We start from the raw sequence: 15,375 nt of genomic DNA, 5'->3' as shown, positions 1-15,375 counted from the left end.
TGGCATGCTGACTGCAGGAATGTCCACCAGAGCTGTAGCCAGATAATTTTATGTTAATTTCTCTACCATAAACGTTGTTTAAGAGAATTTGGTAGTACGTCCAACCAGCCTCACATGTATGGCATCGTGGTTTGCTGATGTTAATGTTGTGAATAAAGGGAAAGGGGGATACCTAGTCAGTTGTCCAACTGAATGTATTCAACTGAAATGTGTCTTCCGCATTTAACCCAACCCCTCTGAATCAGAGAAGTGCAGGGGCTGCCTTAATCAACATCCACAGCACCCAGGGAACAGTGGGTTAACTGCCTTGCTCAAATTACACATACCTGAAACCATCATATCAGATCTGACTCAGATCTGTGACATTATTTAGAAGCACGCTTTGCGCTTATACTGATGTGTAGGCTACAGATATTTTGGGAAATTTTCTTCATTGACCACGTGTCTTGCGGTTTGGGTATTTTTATTTGTTTTACCATTATTTTGTATTTGTTTTACCATTATAAAAATAAGCTTTTACTGTGTTTCAATTCACATGCTTTTTGTTTTAACAAAGGCACTCCACTATTAAAATGTATTTTACATGTAGTCTACAGTAACATAAACTAATGAAAATGTTATTATGTTCTTTCAAATATTTACATTTCATATTTTAATGTTAGATAAGACCGTTATAAACACAACCAAAGGACATTGGCATGAAGACAGTCGTGAAGAGGGCACGACAACACCTTTTCCCCCTCAGGAGACTGAAAAGATTTGGCATGGGTCCCCAGATCCTCCAAAAGTTCTACAGCTGCACCATCGAGACCATCCTGACCGGTTGCATCACCGCCTGGTATGGAAACTGCTCGGCATCTGACCATAAGGCGCTACAGAGGGTAGTGCGTACAGCCCAGTATATCAATGGGTCCAAGCTTCCTGCCATCCAGGACCTATATAATAGGCGGTGTCAGAGGAAAGCCTAAAAAACCCAAGTCCCCAGTCACCCAAGTCATAGACTGTTTTCTCTGCTATTCTACTGTTAAATGTGCATATGGTCATTTTGACCAGCATGGCGCTTTGAGGATGAAATGGTCAGAAAGTCTTTGTTTTATGATATTTATCTGAATGTCCTGCTAGAGTGTAAAATACACATATTTAGGAAATGTCAGGGACAGGTGGGTTTTTTATTGATATTAAGTTATTGAAATTGAAAACGGTCAGGTTGACCGTCTTGGCGGTTCTAGTGTTAATGGCAGTTGGTCACCGGGAAGTTCATGTTTAATTTTCAATTACTTACTGTTAGCTTGCTGGAAGTAGTTATTGTAAAATTCACAGTAACTTACTGTGGTTGATCTCTGTCACTCTCACTGACCTGATGGTGTGGTGGGAAGGTAAGCTTGCTGTCAACTTAGAGGTTGATCCCAGGTGAGGCTGGGTCCCAAGTGTGCTCACCACAAAAAACGCTTAATAGTTTTCACCTAATGGTATAAGCGTTTTTGTAATCAGAAAAGTTAATTGAGCTACTGGCAGCAAGTTGCAAGTATGTTACTGTTCATTCTACAATAGCTTACTGACAGGTTGCCAGTTAAGGTATTAAGTTACTGTGAATTTTACAGCTAGTTGCTAATTAGGTAACACTAAATTCACAGTAACTTCCAGGCAACTAACTCTGCTAAATTACTCAAATGTAACATAACCATCAACCACTTAAACTAGTACAACATGTTCACTGACGCTTTGGCACAAATACATATATTAGACCACGCCCCAGATATGCTAATGAGCCCCACGTACATTTCAAAGTGCTAACTATTGGGTTGAAACAAGTACCCTTATACAACACTGTGGATATGTACTGAGTATACAAAACATTAGGAACACCTTCCTAATATTGAACAGCCTCAATTTGTCAGGGCATGGAATATGAGGTGTCGAAAGCGTTCCACAGGATTGCTGGCCCATGTTGACTCCAATGCATCCCACAGTTCAAGATGGCTGGATGTCCTTTGGTTGGTGGACCATGCTTGATACACACGGGAAACTCACCTTGCCTGGTGAGGGTTCAGTCTCCTCGCCGCCCGGATGTACTCCAGATTGCGGTGGTAAGTCCAGATGAGAAAAGGGTGTTTAGCCCCCTCAAGCCATTGTCTCCATGCCTTCAGAGCCTTGACAACAGCCAACAGCTCCCGGTCCCCCACATCATAGTCTTCGAAAAGAAAGCACAGGGACGGAGCTTTGGTGGCGTGCCTGAGCGCTGAGAGAGCACGACTCCTATCCCAGCCTCGGACACGTCCACCTCCACTATGAACGCCAAAGAGGGATCCGGATGAGCCAACACGGGAGCCGAGGTAAACAGAGCCCTCAGGTGACCAAAAGCCCTGTCCACCTCAGCCGACCACTGCAGTTGCACTGGTCCCCCCTTCAACAGTGAGGTAATGGGAGCCGCTATCTGACCAAAGCCCCGGATAAACCTCCGGTAGTAGTTGGCAAACCCTAGAAACCGCTGCACTTCCTTTACCGTGGTGGGAGTCGGCCAATTACGCACGGCTGAAATGCGGTGATTCTCCATCTCCACCCCTGAAGTGGAAATGCGGTACCCTAGGAAGGAGACGGACTGTTGGAAGAACAGACATTTCTCAGCCTTGACGTACAGGTCATGCTCCAACAGTTGACCAAGCACCCTACGCACCATGGACACATTTTCGGCACATGTAGCAGAGTATATCAGAATATACACCCTGCCTGTGCAGGTCTCGGAAAGTCTTGTCTACAAAGGCCTGGAAGACTGATGGAGCATTCATCAACCTGTACGGCATGACGAGGCACTCATAGTGCCCTGAGGTGGTACTAAATGCCATCTTGCACTCGTCCCCCTCCCGGATACGCACCAGGTTGTAAGCGCTCCTGAGATCCAATTTTGTGAAGAAGCACGCCCCGTGCATTGACTCTATCACACTGGCTATGAGAGGCAGCAGGTAGCTGTACCTCACAGTGATTTGGCTGATACCTCGATAGTCAATGCACGGGCACAGACCTCCATCCTTCTTCTTCACAAAAAATAAACTTGAGGAGGCAGGTGAAGTGGAGGGCCGAATGTACCACTGCCCCAGGGATTCGGAGACATATGTCTCCTCCTGTGACAGGGGATACACGTGACTCCTGGAAAGTGCTGCGTCTACCAGGAGATTTATCGCACAATCCCCTCGTCGTTGGGGTGGTAATTGAGTCGCCCTCTTCTTACAGAAGGCAAGAGCCAAATCAGCATATTCAGAGGGGATGCGCACGGTGGAGACCTGGTCTGGACTTTCCACCATAGTAACATCGACGGAAACCCCTAAACACCTCCCCGAGCACTTTCGTGACCACCCCTTGAGAGCCCTCTGTTGCCACGAAATAGTGGGGTCATGACAGGCCAACCAGGGAAGGCCCAGCACCACGGGAAACGCAGGAGAATCAATAAGGAAAAGACATTCTCTCCTTGTGACCCTCCTGCATAACCATGCCCAGTGGAGCGGTGGCCTCCCTAATTAGCCCTGACCCTAATGGTCGACTATCTAGGGCGTGCACAGGGAAGGGCATATCCACAGGAACAATGGGTATCCCTAAACTATGGGCAAATGCTCTGTCAATACAATTCCCAGCTGCGCCTGAATCTACGAGAGCCTTATGCTGGGAATGCGGGAAAAACTCAGGAAAATTTATAAACAAAAACATGTGAGCAACAGGGGGCTCTGAGTGAGCCTGGTGCCGACTCACCTGGGATGACACGAGAGCCTACTGCCTCAACTCACAGAGGAACCTCCCCAGCACCGACCAGCAGTGTGCCCTCTGCGGCCACAGATGGTACAGGGAACGGCCCCTCCTCCGCTCGCCCTAAGTGCAGCACCTCCCAGCTCCATGGGTGTCGGAGCGGTGGTGCTGGGGGATGGAACTGACAGGCCCCAATCAGGACGTCTGCGGGTAGCCAGCAGGTTATCCAGCCGCTTGGACAGGTCCACCAGCTGGTCAAACGTGAGAGTGGTGTCCCTGCAGGCCAACTCCTGACAGACGTCCTCATGCAGACTGCACCGGTAGTGATCGATCAGTGCCCCATCGTTCCATCCCGCGCTGACGGCCAGGGTCCGGAAGTCCAAGGTGAACTCCTGTGCGCTCCTCGTCCCCTGCCTCAGGTGGAACAGACGTTCACCCGCCGCTTTACACTCGGCAGGTGAACTCCGCGTAATGGTCCAACACCGCTTCTCCTTCCCCCATACGGCGTTGGCCCACTCCAGAGCTTTCCCTGAGAGACAGGAGACGAGGGCGGACATGCTCTCACGTCCCGAAGGAGCCGGGTGGACGGTCGCCAGGTAGAATTCCAGCTGGAGTAGGAACCCCTGCCATCCGGCAGCCGTCCCTTCATACTCCCTCGGGAGCACGAGCCGACTCCCACTGGGACCGGGTGAAGGAGGGGTGAACAGTGGTGCCTTTTGTAGTGGTGCCGGTGGAGGCGCTGGAAGAACTCCTCCTCTCTCCCATCGGTCCATCATCTGCAGCACGCGATCCATGGCGGTGCTGAGACGGTGCAACATGGTTGCATGCTGCTGGACGTGCTCCTCGACCACCAAAGGGGGGTTGTCTGCTCCTGCTGACTCCATGTTTGTGGTGCGTGATTCTGTAATGGTCTGTGTGTAGCTGGTGCAGAGGAGTCAGGCGCAGGACAGCAGAGATGAGTAACACAAGTAACTTTACGCAAATATTCCAATAACATGTCGTAATACCGAGCCCACAATAACAGACCGAACATACATAAACCAATCACGCACAAAAACCTTGGGGAAAACAGAGGGTTAAATAATGAACATGTAATTGGGGAATTAAAACCAGGTGTATAAAACAAAGACAAAACAAATGGAAAATGAAAAGTGTCCAGAACAAGAAGTAAAAAGAGCCGAACATCCCAAGTCATTGTCCCTTACTCTTCCTTTATTGACCCTTCAATAAACCCCGCCCCCAAATTTGGGCCAAACAATCATAGCGCTCCGGTGGTGTAACGGTCATCATTGCATGAAGATAGGTCGGACCAAAGCACAGCGTGGTACGTGTTCATGATAATTGATTTAAACTGAGCACTGAGACAAAATAACAAAATGGAAAGAAACCGTTCTGTCAGGTGCAGACAAAAAAACAGAAAACAACTACCCACAAAACACAGGTGGGAAAAAGCTGCCTAAGTATGATTCTCAATCAGAGACAACGATAGACAGCTGCCTCTGATTGAGAACCACACCCGGCCGAACATAGAAAAACATAGAAAATGAACATAGAATGCCCACCCAAATCACACCCTGACCAAACCAAAATAGAGACATAAAAAGCTCTCCAAGGTCAGGGCGTGACAGGTGATTAGCAACTTACGCTGACCAAGCTGGAGTCCGATGCCACAAACTCTAGTTTCAAACCCATGAAAGACAATGAGGGCAATATTAAAAACATAACTTTTTGGATAAAAACTTTTGTTTCAATGGTTAAATAATTAAACAGTGCACCAGGGACAACTGTGATTCCTGAAATTCAGAGCCTGTTGGAGTATTTTTTAAATCCTAAATTACACTTTTGTTGCATTGTTTGTTAGCTGGTTAACTATAGTTCTCATTCATCACCATTGAAAACATTGATAACTCTAGCCAGCTAGCCAGCCAGCCAGTGACTATATCTTGTTTTCACCAAATGTATGTTAGCTAGTTAAGTTATATAATGAATATGCTGTAACTTGATGTGCCACACACACTACTACTTTCAACAGCAGTAGCGGTGTGTGGGTAAAATCACTGGAAGCCAGGAAATAATAGCCATATTACAACCTATGTGTTGTGATAATTGCGTTGTTTGGTCTATAATAACCTGTTAGTTCATATGCCATGCAACCATGATATATAGGCCTAATGCCGAGACAATGAGAAGACCCAGTGACAGAATCAATTCAACCACACCTTTGTTTCATCACAAAACCGGAACCGGAGAGCAACATCTGTCCGGAGGAAGTCCACAAAGCATATTGCATGTAACAAACAGTTACATGACCTACAGCATGACCTACAGCAACGTCATATCTGCTTTACTTGGTCTAATACAGTGACAAATAAAATATACCAAAAACCATTTAGTCCAGTCAACATATACTAAATATGATGTGGCTTTCAATGGTACTGATTTCTATGTGTGTCTGTGCTTGCAAGTAGAAAAAAACATGTTGACCTACCCTACTCCTCTCCTTCATATTACCGAAACGGTTTATGACTCTTTCATACAGTACACGCTTTACGTTTTTGTTGTTCTAGGCTACCTGGCTAAAATGCTTGCTCTCTATTCTAACTTCTTTTCATGTGCAATGATGAGCCAGCTAGTTAACATTAGCCTTCTAGGCAAGGGGCACAACAATGTATGAATTAATGATTGGATCAGAATCGCAGTTATAATCATTGGCAGGTACGGAGAATGAAGTAAAACCCAAGTACAAATCCCTATCTCCATCCATGGTTAGTTTTAGTTAGCTAGCTAGCCACTGGAAGGACAACAACACAACGAGATTCAATAATTCAAGTTTTTGTCTGTCAGTGACGCTTGTTTTTTTATGTGTTGTGATTGGAGTGAAGCCAAATCCAAACTGGCTTCCCTTGACACTTCTTTTTGGTTTGCCAGGACCATTCACAGTTGAGCTTGCTCAGTTTAGCTTAACGCTGATTGGCTATTATTTTATATTAAAAAACTATCAAGGGAGGCCAAATTCTTGCTGGCTTCCGTTGCATTCAATGCTACTGGCGGCAACAATATCATCCTCTTTTTTTGACCAGACAGTCCCTCTCCTCTCCTATCATCTCTCACCTCTCCTCTCCCTCTCCTATCCTCTTGTCTTCTCTCCCTCTCTTCTCTTATTGCCTCTCACCTCATCTCCCTCTCCTCTCCCTCATCTCCTACCCCTCTCCTCTCCCTCTCCCTCTCCTATCATATTGTCTCCTCCCCATCTCATATCCTCTCCCTCTCCTATTCTCTTATCTCCTCTCCCTCTCTTCTCCTATCCTCTCATCTCCTTTCACTCTCTCTGTCCTATCCCTCTCATGTCCTCTTTATCCTCTCCCTCTCATCTATCTTCCTCTCTCCTCTGCCTCTCTCTCTCTTCTTTCCCTCTCCATCTCCTCTCTCTCTCCCCCTCTCTCTCTCTCCGTCTCCTCTATCTCTCATACCCTCTCCCTCTCTCTCTCCTACCCCTTTCCCACCTGCTCACTCACATGCTCCACTTCTTCCCTCCCCCTCCAACCATCTCATAACAGGTGTCCTCCCCTCCACCCATCTCTCCCCCCTCTCTGCTTCTCCCCCTCTGACAATGTCATCCCCATCTCTCCTTTTCTTTTTTACAATAATCTGTCCTTCTCCTCTCCCTCTCTCTCCATCCCCCTTCTGTAAAGCAACCCCAATTTTTTTTACTCAGTACAGTGTGTGTAACGGCTGCCAACAGTGTGTGTGTGCGCCCAGCATCCCTCCGCTCATCTCTAGGCACCCACTCTCCGTGTGTGCTCAGTGTTCACCTCCCCAACCCCCCTCTCACATTATCCTCTCTCTCTCTCTCTCTCTCTCTCTCTCTCTCCCTTTCTCTTGCAGGCTTTCCCTTCTCCCTTCAATGCGCTCCTCTGTGTGGGTGCGTGTTTGTGTGTGCAGCTAAAGCGAGATGCTTTTGCTTACACAGAGCTGCAGTGAACAGGTGCTCAGTGCTATCAGCATAGCTAGCCTGAGAGGAATACAGAGACAAGCTACAGAGTAGGAACCAGAAAGGAGCTACGCTGCTCTGAAACTGATCCAGGATAGAGCACCTCTTTGGGGATGCACGTGTCTGAGCGAGCCCCTTGGAGAATAAATCTCTTGAACTTGGAGGGTCTACACTGGCCTGGGTTGTGACACTCTGCCCTGCTCGGCAGGGTTTCCTGGAACTTTCAGAACGGGATGGACTAAGATTTATTTAGAACTTGGATGTGCTCCAGAGAGGGACTCAGTGTGACTGAGACAGCCAGGAGAGAGCTTCAGATCTGGGCTACACTTACCTTAGTGGTACTGGCATTCCTTAGAACTCAGTGAGAGAGAAAGACTTACTGTACTCTCCTCTCTTTCTCTGTGAGATAGAGAGACATTGAGAGATTTGCCTGAATGTGACTTTTGCTTCTCATCTGGACTTAACCTCTCCTCTCAAGGGTACCATTCAGGACTGACCTCCATCTCCCTCCTCTCCTACTCTCGTCTCCCCCCTCTCCCCCTCTGCTCTGCAGCTCGGAGAGTAAGATATCTCACCTGGCTCAGAGGTTGAACCAGAGACCAGGGGATGCTCTGATAAAGGACTTCAGACAGTTGCTCTACACGGGCTCACCACGCACGTCTCACAGCCTGGACAGGTACAACTGCTGAAGCCACCGCACACACACATACAGGTGAACACACATGCACAAAGCACAGACGTAAGAACACACACATGCAGATTCCCACACACGCAGAGATGCATAGGTGCGTGCACCAACACATATGCAGATGTGTGCACACAAACACACACACACACATCAGATCATCAAACATCAGATAATACACTACATCAGTATGTGTGGGGTCAGTATACATCTGCTGTGCTGTCAGTTGATAATTGATCTGTTGAACTTGGTGGGTGAGAGATGTACGCTATATAAAGGGGTAGGTAATTAATGTACACTGTACGACTGCTGCTTCAGCATTCCTGGCTGTTAGAAGAATATACTTTTTTTGGTTTCGCTCATACAGTATCGATTGAAGCTGAAGATATCCTCATATCCCTCCCTTTCTCTCTCCTCGTTCCTTCTCTCTTCTCTGCGCAGAAACACATTAGACTGACTTGACTTCTGTTGCTGTTACTGTAATTTCTCTCCATCTTTATGTTCCTGTCTTTCTCAAACTGTTCTCTCTCTTCTCCCCCGTTCTTTCTCTCTCTCGCTACTCTCTCTCTCTCTCTCTACTCTCTCTCTCTCTCACTCTCTCTCGTTCTCTCTCTTTCTCTCTGCTTTGTGCAGAAACAGATTACACTGACTTGACTCCTGCTGCTGTTACTGTAATTTCTCTCCATATTTTTGTCCTGTCTTTCTCAATTTGTTATTGCTCTTTCCCCCCGATCTCTCTCTCCCTCCCTCCCTCTCTCTCTCTCTACTCTCTCTTGTTCTCTTTCCTTCCGTCTTCTGTGCGCAGAAACCGATAAGACTAACTTGACTTCTGTTTGTGTTTCTGTCTTTCTCCATCTATTATCTCGCTCTTCTTCCCCCATTCTCTCTCTGTATCGCTCTGTCCCTTATTCCTTTGTGTGTAATGTATGTGTTTCAGTGCAATTGTTGCAGTAGACTGTTGTTGAAAATGCACCTGTACGTGTCTGTTGGTTGCTACAAGTTCCGTAGGCTCTTTAGTTAGCAATGTCTTGTTCAAATGTTCCATTTGAGACAGAATCAGCGTGTTTTTCTCTGTGGAAGTGATTGAATAACAATGTTGGAGCTGAGTAGAATACCCGTACTTGCGTTCTAAGTAGTATCCTGTTTGGTAATGCAAAAAAAATAATGTTTTATAGTATGTGACATTTCCAAAATTGAGTATGCTTTAAGTGCCAGGATATCATACTAATTTCAGCTTTTTATCTAGTAGAATTTGCTACAAACTGTTAAGGATTTTTAAGCCTTGAGACAATTGAGACATGGATTGTGTTTGTGTGCAATTCAGAGGGTGAATGGGCAAGACAAAATATTTCAGTGCCTTTGAACAGGGTATCGTAGTAGGTTCCAGGCGTACCGGTTGGAGTGTGTCAAGAACTGCAACGCTGTCGGGTTTTTCACGCTCAATATTTTCCCGAGTGTATCAAGAATGGTCCACCACCCAAAGGCCATCCAGCCAACTTGACACAACTTTGGGAAGCATTGGAGTCAACATAGAGTATATAGTTCCTGTAGAGTCCATGCCCCGAGGCTGTTCTGAGGGCAAAAGGTGTTACTCAATATTAGGAAGATGGTCCTAATGTTTTGTACACTCAGTGAATAAACAACATAGCCAAAAGTATATGGACACCACTTCAAATTAGTGGATTTGGCTATTTCAACCACACCTGTTGCTGACATGTGTAGAAAATGTAGCACACAGCCATGCAATCTCCATAGACAAAGATTGCCAGTATAATGGCCTGTACTGGAGAGCTCAGTGACTTTTAACATGGCACTGTCATAGGATGCCAACTTTCCAACGAGTTAGTTTGTCAAATTTGTGTTCTGCTAGAGCTGCCCTGGTTCACTTTAAGTGCTGTTATTGTGAAGTGGAAATGTCTAGGCTCAGCCGCGAGGTGGTAGGCCACACAAGCTCACAGAATGGGACCACCAGTGCTGAAGCGCGTAGTGTGTAAAACATATTATTTTCTCGGTTGCAACACTCACTACCGTGTTCCAAACTGCCTCTGGAAGCAATGTCAGAACTGTTCGTCAGGAGCTTCATGAAATGGGTTTCCATGGCAGAGCAGCTGCACACAAGCCTAAGATCACCATGCACAATGCCAAGCGCCAGCTGGAGTGGTGTAAAGTTTGGACTCTGGAACAGTGGAAACGCATTCTCTGTAGTGATGAATCACGCTTCACCATCCGGTAGTCCGAAGGACGACTCTGGAACAGTGGAAACGCATTCTCTGTAGTGATGAATCACACTTCGCCATCCAGTAGTCCGAAGGAAGACTCTGGAACAGTGGAAACGCATTCTCTGTAGTAGTGATGAATCACGCTTCACCATCCGGTAGTCCGAAGGACGACTCTGGAACAGTGGAAATGCATTCTCTGTAGTGATGAATCACGCTTCACCATCCCGTAGTCCGAAGGACGACTCTGGAACAGTGGAAACACATTCTCTGTAGTGATGAATCACGCTTCACCATCTGGTAGTCCGAAGGACGACTCTGGAACAGTGGAAATGCATTCTCTGTAGTGATGAATCACGCTTCACCATCCGGTAGTCCGAAGGACGACTCTGGAACAGTGGAAACGCATTCTCTGTAGTGATGAATCACACTTCGCCATCCAGTAGTCCGAAGGAAGACTCTGAAACAGTGGAAATGCATTCTCTGTAGTGATGAATCACGCTTCACCATCCGGTAGTCCGAAGGACGACTCTGGAACAGTGGAAACGCATTCTCTGTAGTAGTGATGAATCACGCTTCACCATCCGGTAGTCCGAAGGACGACTCTGGAACAGTGGAAATGCATTCTCTGTAGTGATGAATCACACTTCACCATCCGGTAGTCCGAAGGACGACTCTGGAACAGTGGAAACGCATTCTCTGTAGTGATGAATCACGCTTCACCATCCGGTAGTCCGAAGGACGACTCTGGAACAGTGGAAACGCATTCTCTGTAGTGATGAATCACACTTCGCCATCCAGTAGTCCGAAGGAAGACTCTGGAACAGTGGAAATGCATTCTCTGTAGTGATGAATCACGCTTCACCATCCGGTAGTCCGAAGGACGACTCTGGAACAGTGGAAACACATTCTCTGTAGTGATGAATCACGCTTCACCATCCCGTAGTCCGAAGGACGACTCTGGAACAGTGGAAACACATTCTCTGTAGTGATGAATCACGCTTCACCATCTGGTAGTCCGAAGGACGACTCTGGAACAGTGGAAACGCATTCTCTGTAGTGATGAATCACGCTTCACCATCCGGTAGTCCGAAGGACGACTCTGGAACAGTGGAAACGCATTCTCTGTAGTGATGAATCACGCTTCACCATTCGGTAGTCCGAAGGACGACTCTGGAACAGTGGAAACGCATTCTCTGTAGTGATGAATCACGCTTCACCATCCGGTAGTCCGAAGGACGACTCTGGAACAGTGGAAACGCATTCTCTGTAGTGATGAATCACGCTTCACCATCCGGTAGTCCGAAGGACGACTCTGGGTTTGGTGGATGCCAGGAAAACGCTACCTGCCACAATGCATAGTGCCGAGTGTAAAATTTGATGGGGAGGAGCAGTGGTCTGGGGCTGTTTTTCATGGCCCCTTAGTTATATTGAAGGGAAATCTTAACACTACAGCATACAATTACATTCTAGATGATGCTTTGCTTCCAATTTTGTAGCAACAGTTTGGGGAAGGCCCTTTCCTGTTTTTACTTTTTTTTATTTCACCATTATTTAACCAGATAGGTTAGTTGAGAACAAGTTCTCATTTACAACTGCAACCTGGCCAATATAAAGCAAAGCAGTTCGACACATACAACAACACAGATTTACACGTGGAATAAACACACATACAGTCAATAATACAGTAGAGAAAGTCTAAAAACAGTGTGTGCAAATGAGGTAAGATAAGGGAGGTAAGGCAATAAATAGGCCATGGTGGCGAAGAAATTACAATATAACAATTAAACACTGGAATGGTAGATGTGCAGAAGATGAATGTGTAAGTAGAGATACTGGGGTGCAAAGGAGCAAGATAAATAAATAAATACAGTATGGGGATGAGGTAGTTGGATGGGCTATAAACAGATGGGCTATGTACAGGTGCAGTGATCTGTGAGCTGCTCTGACAGCTGGTGTTTAAAGCTAGTGAGGGAGATATGAGTCTCCAGCTTCAGTGACTTTTGCAGTTAATTCCAGTCATTGGCAGCAGAGAACTGGAAGGAGAGGCGGCCAAAGGAGGAATTAGCTTTGGGAGTGACCAGTGAGATATACCTGCTGGAGTGCGTTCTACGGGTGGGTGCTGCTATGGTGACCAGTGAGCTGAGATAAGGCGGGGCTTTACCTAGCAAATACTTGTAGATGACCTGGAGCCAGTGGGTTTGGCGACGAGTATGAAGCGAGGGCCAGCCAACGAGAGTGTACATGTTGCAGTGGTGGGTAGTGTATGGGGCTTTGGTGACAAAACGGATGGCTCTGTGATAGACTGCATCCAATTTGTTGAGTAGAGTGTTGGAGGCTATTTTGTAGATGATATCGCCGATAGAATAGATTCAAGGCATAATGTACAGACAAAGGTTTGGTAGGATGTGAATACAGTGGAGGTAGGCCTAGGCATTGAGTGATGATGAGAGAGATATTGTCTCTAGAAACATAATTTAAACCAGGTGATGTCATCGCATGTGTGGGAGGTGGAACTAAAGGGTTGGCTAAGGTATATTGAGCAGGGCTAGAGGCTCTACAGTGAAATAAGGCAATAATCACTAACCAGAACAGCAATGGACAAGGCATATTGACATTATGGAGAGGCATTTGGTAGCCGAGTGATCATAAGGGTCCAGTGAGTGGTGAGGCTGGTTGGAGACACGGCGATTCAGACAGCTAGCGGGCCGGGGCAAGCAAGCTAGCAGAAGGGCCTTAGAGGGATGTCGCGACGGGGGAAGTCTGTTTATAGCCTCCTCGTGCAGAGCCTCCTTGTGCTTTTACTTCAGTAGACCAGTCGTGATGGATTAGTAGGGTTCCGTGTGGAAAAGGGGACCAGTCCAATTGGCAAAATAGGTATAGTGGCCAAAGAAATTGTCCGATGGACCTATTCAGCTAACAGCCGATATGCTCTAGACAGGTAGTGGGCTAGCAGGCTAGCGGTTGGGCATTCAGGGGACGTTGCGACAGAGATCCTCATCAATCATACAGCAAATGTTGTTTGCGTCCCATGTGTTGGAGAGTATTTGAAGTTTAGAACAAATATTAAAAAGATATGTGAAGAAAAAAAGATAAGATATAAAAGATATATACGTGGGACATGACAAAGACGAGGACAAAGGCGTCTGACTGCTACGCCATCTTGGATCACATTTCCCCCGTGCACAAAGCAAGGTCCATACAGAAATGGATTGTCGAGATTGGTGCGGAAGATCTTGAACAGATTTGGGATGAATTGGAATGCAGACTGCGAGCCAGGCCTAATCGCCCAACATCAGTGCCCGACCTCACTAATGTTCTTGTGGCCGAATGGAAGTAAGTCCTCGCAGCAATATTCCAACATCTAGTGGAAAGCCTCCCAGAAGAGTGGAGGCTGTTAGAGCAGCAAAGGGGGGGACCAACTCTATATTAATGCCCGTGAATTTGGAATGAAATGTTTGACGAGCAGATGTCCACATACTTTTGGTCATGTAGTGTATATATACAACAATGCATTTGGAAAAAGTTCTCATCAATCTACACAATTATCATCAATCTACACACAATACCCTCTAATGACAAAGTGAAAGTATTCAGACCCTATGAGACTCAAAATTGAGCTCAAGTGCATCCTGTTTCCATTTATCATCCTTGAGATGTTTGTACAACTTGATTGGAGTCCAGCTGTGGTAAATTCAATTGATTGGACATGATTTGGAAAAGCACACACCTCAAATGTGGGACATAAGGTCCCACAGTTGACAGTGCATGTCAGAGCAAAACCCAAGCCATGAGGTCAAAGGAAATGTCCTAGCGCTCTGAGACAGGATTGTGTCGAGGCACAGATCTGGGGAAGGGTACACATTTATTTTACAACATTGAAGATCCAAAAGAACACTGTGGGCTCAATCATTCTTAAATGGTAGATGTTTTGAACCACTAAGACACTTCCTAGAGCAATTTAATCAATTTTAGAATAAGGCTGTAACGTAACAAAATGTGGAAAACGTCATGGGGTCGGAATATTTTCTGAATGCACTGAACAAAAATATAAACGCAACATGCAACAATTTCGACGATGTTACTGAGTTACAGTTCATGTAAGGAAATCAGTCAATTGAAATAAATAAATTTGGCACCAATTCTTGGATTTCACATGACTGGGCAGGGGCGCCACCATGAGTGCATCTGGGAGGGCATAGGTCCACCCACTTGAGAGACTGGCCAATCCGCTGGGGAGCAATGCCCAGCCAATCAGAATGAGTTTTTCACCACAAAAAGGATTTATTACAGACAGAAATACTCCTCAGTTTCATCAGCTGTCCAGGTGGCTGGTCTTAGAAGATCCTGCAGGTGAAGAAGCCAGATGTGGAGGGCCTGAGCTGGCATGGTTACACAGAGTCTGCTGTTGTGAGGCTGGTTAGACGTACTGCCAAATTCTCTAAAACAACTTTTCTCTTATGGTAGAGAAATTAACATACAATTCTCTGGCAACAGCTCTGATGGACTTTCCTGTAGTCAGCATGTCAATTGCACGCTCCCTCAGAACTTGAGGCATCTGTGACATTGTGATGGGTGGCCTTTTATTGTACTCTGCACAAGGTGCACCTATGTGATGATCATGCTGTTTAATCAGCTTCTTGATATGCCATACCTGACAGCTGGATGGATTATCTTGGAAATGCTCACTAGCAGGGATGCAAACAAATGTGTGCAGAGAAATAAGGTTTTTGTGTGTATAGAACATT

At 46.2% G+C, this 15,375-nt stretch overlaps 1 protein-coding gene across 1 annotated transcript in view; it reads left to right on the top strand.

The window, feature by feature from the left end:
* ankfn1a (ankyrin repeat and fibronectin type III domain containing 1a) overlaps positions 1-15,375 on the top strand; it is a 243,850-nt gene that overhangs the window by 134,850 nt on the left and 93,625 nt on the right. The window contains exon 7 of the mRNA XM_065012544.1: positions 8,280-8,402. Within this exon, the coding sequence (XP_064868616.1) occupies positions 8,280-8,402 (123 nt within the window). The remainder of the gene's footprint in view (positions 1-8,279; positions 8,403-15,375) is intronic.

This window comes from Oncorhynchus nerka, linkage group LG28 (genome assembly GCF_034236695.1).
Source record: "Oncorhynchus nerka isolate Pitt River linkage group LG28, Oner_Uvic_2.0, whole genome shotgun sequence".
NCBI lineage: Eukaryota > Metazoa > Chordata > Actinopteri > Salmoniformes > Salmonidae > Oncorhynchus > Oncorhynchus nerka.
Note: the sequence above shows the minus strand (reverse complement) of the source record. Positions and strands in the feature narration are given on the sequence as shown.